Raw genomic sequence first — 6104 nt, 5'->3', positions numbered from 1 at the left:
AAAAAATGTATACAGGTGGACACTTTGGTCAACGTGGCTCAAGCAGTAGTTTGCTGTAATCAGAAGTGTCTGGACGCTGATGGTAACCACTTTGAGCACCACTTGTAATTGTAAAAGTCAAACGTGATTGGTATTCATCTTTTGTTAATGGTATATATTGAGTATTACAATTTTAATACAGTTTTCCTTTCTTAAAATGTGTACACCTATTTTTGGCACCCTCTGTGTATGTGTGTAATATATATATTGCTGTGTGTAGAAGAGAATGGCAGCAAATAGCACCCCAAACCAAATATAATTTCTAGCAAGTATACAGAGGAGAAAAATAACCCATAAACTTGATGTTTTTCTATTTAGCTATCTGAAAAAGCCAGGGCATCTTCACCTTTACATACGTGTGTGTGTGTGTGTGTGTGTGTGGCGTGTGTGCAGGTATGTGCATGTGTATACAGGTACACATATACATAATTCATAATCTTTGAGGACTAGGCAGCTGGAATGGAGGTCAGGTCCTTCTTGAAAGTTTTTTAAATTGTTAATTAATTTTTAGGTCATATTGGATTTGATACTTATACAAGGCAAACCCCTAAGGATGTGTCAAAGCACACACACAATTCTGGGCATTAAGAAATAACAACTAGCTAGGTCTTTTCCTCACTGGGGGAGAAAGCACCAGGCTGGTTTTATAACATGTTTGATGAGGTTTTGTTACAGCTACAAATAAGACTGTAACTTTTTATTATGAAGCTCCTAGTTAGCAATGCAGTCAGTTGTTTCAAACCCAGAACAGATACTTGTAGCATCAAATGCCTAAACCTAATTTCTCAGTAAAATCTACATCCCCCTTCAAATCGCTTTCCATACTGCTGCTGAAAATACTTGCATGAGATATTGTGCCATTTGATTCATGTCCTAACTTTATAACCGAACACATTTATAAAAAAACCCTGGAAAGGCTGATTAATATAACCATAAAAGAATGAATTTTCCCCTTTAATGTAACTCTATATAACATACATTCTTAAACCTCATATCACCCAATCTAGCATTTGTATTTTATTATAATTCATGTGTATGAATGCATAGAGCTGCCATTTTTTTAAACAAAAAAAATATTAGGAGCTCACTGTCTTTTTGGATTTCTTTTAAGGCCTTTCAGTACAGCTAAGTTGAAATAATAATATCTATGCATGGTTTTGTTATTATGGTAATAACAAGTTCTAGTAGCTTACAATAATATGTAGTACTTAGTTGGAACTAGGAACAATGACATACTACTTTTTAGTAACTGGTAAGTTGTTTGTTTTTGTCTAGTTTAACTAGAAATTAGAAAGAGAAAAAGAAATTTTTCACATATATAAAACATCCTATTTAATAAAGTAAATGCATAAAATTATATATTAGGTAAGAAGCAAAATTAAAAAGAAAACAGCTTATAATATTCCTGATTAACCAGAGTTTCTAAATATAAAAACAACTACTGAAAATGCATTGCCATTTAAAAAACAGCACATTTTATAACTTTTGCATACTTCAGAGGAAATAAAGAGCTTGTGACACTGTTCTGAGGAATCTTTACATTTATAAAAATCGAAGGCCTACTTTCGCAAATACAGCTTTCAAGCTGTATAAGCAAATTTAACTTACGTGAAAGGCACAGGATGACATCACTTGAAGAACGTATCTGTAAATTTCATAAAATCTAGTCACAAGTCACTAGAAACTTCATAAGGAATCTCAGAGCTGTTTTGAACATGATATTCTGGTTCAAACCGAGAACTGGAGAGTCTTTATATCACAAATACAAATTGAAGTAAAAGTGAAGAAGATTTAGAGAGACGACGTTTTTTTTATTCGAATGCTACTTGCTTTACGCAGTGTTGGGTACTAAAATACTCAGAGCAGATCATTAAAATTTTCTTTAACCGAACTGTGTTCAATTTTTAACAGCTCACCTACTAGATTTTTTAGTTTGTAAAAAACGTATTTGCACATTACTACAATTTGAAAGAGTCAATCATTGAAAGACATTTGCAAGTAAGGTCCTGCTCTATTAGCTTCCTACATTGGAATACAGGAATACAGGGAGTGCTTTCAACAGAAAGCTACATAGTTCTACAGTACAACCTGCCTAAGAGACTCGCCAGGGACCAGTACAGTGACTTGGTCTCTTTGGATCACGCAAAAGCAGAGGTAAATGAAGAAATGAGTTTTTAAAAGAACATATTCAAAAAATTCCTTGGTGAAAATGAAATCTTGCTTGCACTGAAGAGTTAGTGCTGCTGAGAAGAACCGAGGCACGATGAAACTGAGTGCACAAGGGGAAGACATCTGCAATGAAACAATTTCCAACGTGGTGAAAACCCTTCAACATTAACTATGACTTATGGAGTTGGAGAACTACTTTCTCATATTAAAAGAACATTTTAAATACCAGGGACGAACCAGTCAAAATATGTTTTATGGATAATATGTAGGGCAATGATAAAAGAGTGTCGCAACTAAAAATTCTAATAGAAAAAAATCGTTTACAACTTTGCTTTTTCGTGAGATGGCTGGCTCTTTTGCTAAAGCAAAATGAACTTCAAAAGCATGTTCTTAAAGGTCTGGAGGATTGTTAGCTTAACAACGATAAGTTTCTCATTTTCCCCAACAAGCTCTACCAGACACACACCCTTTCTTCACTTATGTCAGTATTAGATGTTCTTTCCACAGAATTGAAAACATTTTGGTAGAATGTTGAAGATGATTCTTCAAAGAAGAACTCTTCTAATGGTGACTAGGTAAAAACAGTAATGTTGTCATCGGAAATCACGCTGCCTGGGATTGCAGCTGCGTGTGGGGCCCATTCATCAGGACTCAAGCAGTGCATGCCACCTACATACTTGCTGTCCTTTCGACTCTTTCATCTCAGTCCAGTGATTGAGTTCCTCTTCTCCAGAGCTGTTCAGACCTAAGGAAATCCAGCCTATCATCTCTTTTCTTTTCATGCTGCGTTTGTTATACACAGACAGTATGAGTGTCACATCAGACAGTTGAAACAGGGCCACTTGAAAAACAAAAGTTTCCTTGTATACTGGATTCGGCTGCCCTCTGCGGATGGATGTTTTGCATTTGGACATCTCTTGACCCATGGAATTCAGGAGAGTTAATTTAACATATGTATCTACAGAAAAAAACAACATACCACAGATGTCATTCAAAACAAACTAAAAAACATCTTTCTCGTAACATTCGCTGAGATTATTTATATGTTATAAGGATATGGTGTATACCACGTTTAATGGAAATCCAACTAATTCCATTTGATGTAGATGCTTCTAAAATGTGACAAGTACAGGGAAGGCTAGGAAGGCAGAAAATCTTTGGGGGGGCACTCATATCTTAGCCTCGCTATTTCTACAGTATTGCTAGAATTTAAAGGTATACCTCATAATCCTTCCTCCACCCTTCCACCCCATCCTTCACGCCCCCCGACCACCCTGCCCATCCCCGTCCCCCCCATTTAGCTTCACTAAGCAGGACGTCATAGCATTAATAAACACTTAGCAAGCTCAATTAGCCACAACACTGTAAAGCATTCCACTGTGTTTTCAGAGAATAAGAATAAACAAACAAATAGAAATGAAGGCAGATGATAAAGAGGAAACGAGGAAGACAAGAATGCAAAGATGACATAAAAACAGCTTGGGATGAAATGTCAAAAAAATCTCTGCATGGATGTGGTTTTTAATTGTATTTAAAAACATTTAAGGGCCAAAGTGAAGCCAAATACATTAAGGGCTCAAAGTTCGGCAAACCAAGTAAAACTTTCTTCTGGTTCATGCAAGAGTACATTTAATGTGCTTTTTGGAGAGTTAAAATAAGTATTATAGGATTCCTTTTTGGCACAATTCAGTGTCAGGTTTTTAAGTATGGTATCTTAACTATTTTCATGAATTATAAAAAAAAAATTGATGTGATGTTTAGTGTACAGAGTGAAACATAACAGTTTATTGCCTGATTATTTGGGAAATAAACCCTCTCTTCAAACAACTCTGTTTTCGAGTTCTTTCGACTCATGCACGTGACCCTCAGCATGTTGCTCCATCATGTGTACTTCATATCAAAATTTCAATTATTTTTAATGAAAATTACAGCATTTCTCATGAAGTCACTATTTCTGTTGTATGAATCAAAATATAATGAATGAAAAATAAAACCTTTAATTTAAAAAGTTTTGCTTGTTTTATAGATACTCTGAATACCATCATCCATAATCAGAGATAAATTCTAAGTTAGTTTTATTTAAAGTACCACAGATAATAAATGTGCATTTTTTTGAAACCAACATGGTGGACAGCTTCACTGCTGGCAAGTTTTAGGGTATTTTGTTTCTGCATGAAAAGACAACATCCAATTAGCCTCTACAGGAACTCACCTCGGATTATATAAACCTGTCCACCTATCAAGTGTTTTAGACAACAGAACAGTCCATCTGACAACAGGGGGTGGAAAGCAGTAAAAGAAATAATGACCAGATGTCAATTGTTGGGTGAAAGAGGGTCAAAGGTTAGAATTAAAGAGGAAACACTGTTCACTGGAGTGGAAGAACACAAAACTTTAGCATTTTAATTCAGGTAGAGGGTTGAACAAAAGGGTTGTTGGGTAAAATTCATGGAATGAGAATTTTTAAGGTCACTGTGTAATCTTAAACAAAAATTACACTGTTTTAAAGGGGGACATCTTTATAATGATATCCTCTTTGTCTAAAGCACATTGAACATAGAATCATGCAAATTATTGGACTATAAAAGACTGAATAAAAGTCATTATTGGAAAATCATTATTATTATGCTAAATGTTAAAGTTTATCCATGCAATATTTAATATTTCAAATGCTTTTATTACTCTCAATATAATATAAAATTAAAGTATGCAAAATAAAATAGAACTATCATTTGCTCTTGAATATTGCCATTGTTTCTTTGGATAAAAATTGGATTACAACACAGCTCAAAGCTTAGAACCCAGGTATATATGAAGGGTCACAATCTTATATAATATATACAGTATAAAACAAACTGATAAAACTGTCTTATATTTTACTTTATAAATACCTCATATAATTAATTTTAATGTCAACTTATATTTACCTACTAGCTACCTCCCAACTAAACATCCTGCTACTGAAGATTTAATTCTAAAATAATGGAAATTGCTATAACCTACTCTTTAAGAGTAAAACCTGAAAAACCTACTTTATGTTGTGGATGCTAATCTCTCAACCTGTTTATTATCCGCCCCTGCCTCTACCCCTCCCCTTCATTTTAGTTCTCATTAATGTTTCTCTGTTTCTATCAGGCTGGGTAGAACAAGGACAGAAAGGCGAACATTTCATTCTGCTGCTTTTTAGCATCTCAAGTTAAATACTTGTCAAAAAATCAAACTATTAGCTAAAGCAGGAATGGCAAACTGATAGCTTGTGGCTAAATGCAACTCTAAATAATATTTTCTTTATCTGTTTCAGTGTTCAAAAAATTTTTGAATCTGAACTTCTTAATGTAGGGTGTGCAACCTCGCATTTGTCAGAGGCCTCCATACTCCTTAGTTTTAATCTACAAATTTTGCTTATTTAAGTTACTTCTCAGGCCATTTGAGTTTGCATTCTAAGCATGTATTAATGAAGATAACCAAGTCACACTGTTTATTCTAGTAATTGCTTCTTGCCTCCCTCTGAATTTTCCCTTCTGAAAAGAGAAAGTAGACAATGGTAATTCCATCCTTCTTTCATGCCCCTGTATCTGATGGGAGTCTCACAGTTACCCTGTGAGAGACAACCTTAATTTTACATACAAGGAAACAGACTTAGGGGAATTAGGGCACTTGTCTAAGGGTAGAAGTATAAATATACTTTTGGCCTTTTGACTTTTCATTCAGGGAGAGATACAGTCCATGACACATGTAAAAAAGCAAGGTTTCCAATGCTACTGAGGGCAAACCAAGTATGTTCTCATTTATGGCTTTTCACTTTGACAAGAGAATTTTTAGGATGTTTACAGGTAAAGTTAATTTGATTCAGGGGTGGAAAAAGTTGCCCCTCCTTCCAGAATTATTTGATACCT

General features: G+C 34.7%; 1 protein-coding gene across 5 annotated transcripts in view; it reads right to left on the bottom strand.

Moving 5' to 3' along the window:
* Positions 1 to 1373: 1373 nt before the first annotated feature.
* Positions 1374 to 6104, bottom strand: part of SYT14 (synaptotagmin 14) — a 157388-nt gene continuing 152657 nt past the window's right edge. For 3 of the 5 annotated variants that reach the window (XM_019667707.1, XM_019667705.1, XM_019667703.1), the window contains 2 exons: positions 4421 to 4477; positions 1374 to 3166 (listed from right to left, as the gene is read on the bottom strand). In XM_019667707.1, coding sequence (XP_019523252.1) covers positions 2853 to 3166; positions 4421 to 4477 — 371 coding nt within the window. In that variant the 3' untranslated portion in view covers positions 1374 to 2852. The remainder of the gene's footprint in view (positions 3167 to 4420; positions 4478 to 6104) is intronic. The other 2 variants (XM_019667706.1, XM_019667704.1) reach the window with 1 other exon arrangement.

This window comes from Hipposideros armiger, unplaced genomic scaffold (assembly GCF_001890085.2).
Source record: "Hipposideros armiger isolate ML-2016 unplaced genomic scaffold, ASM189008v1 scaffold_503, whole genome shotgun sequence".
Lineage (NCBI taxonomy): Eukaryota > Metazoa > Chordata > Mammalia > Chiroptera > Hipposideridae > Hipposideros > Hipposideros armiger.
This window is presented reverse-complemented; position numbering and strand designations above follow the sequence as displayed.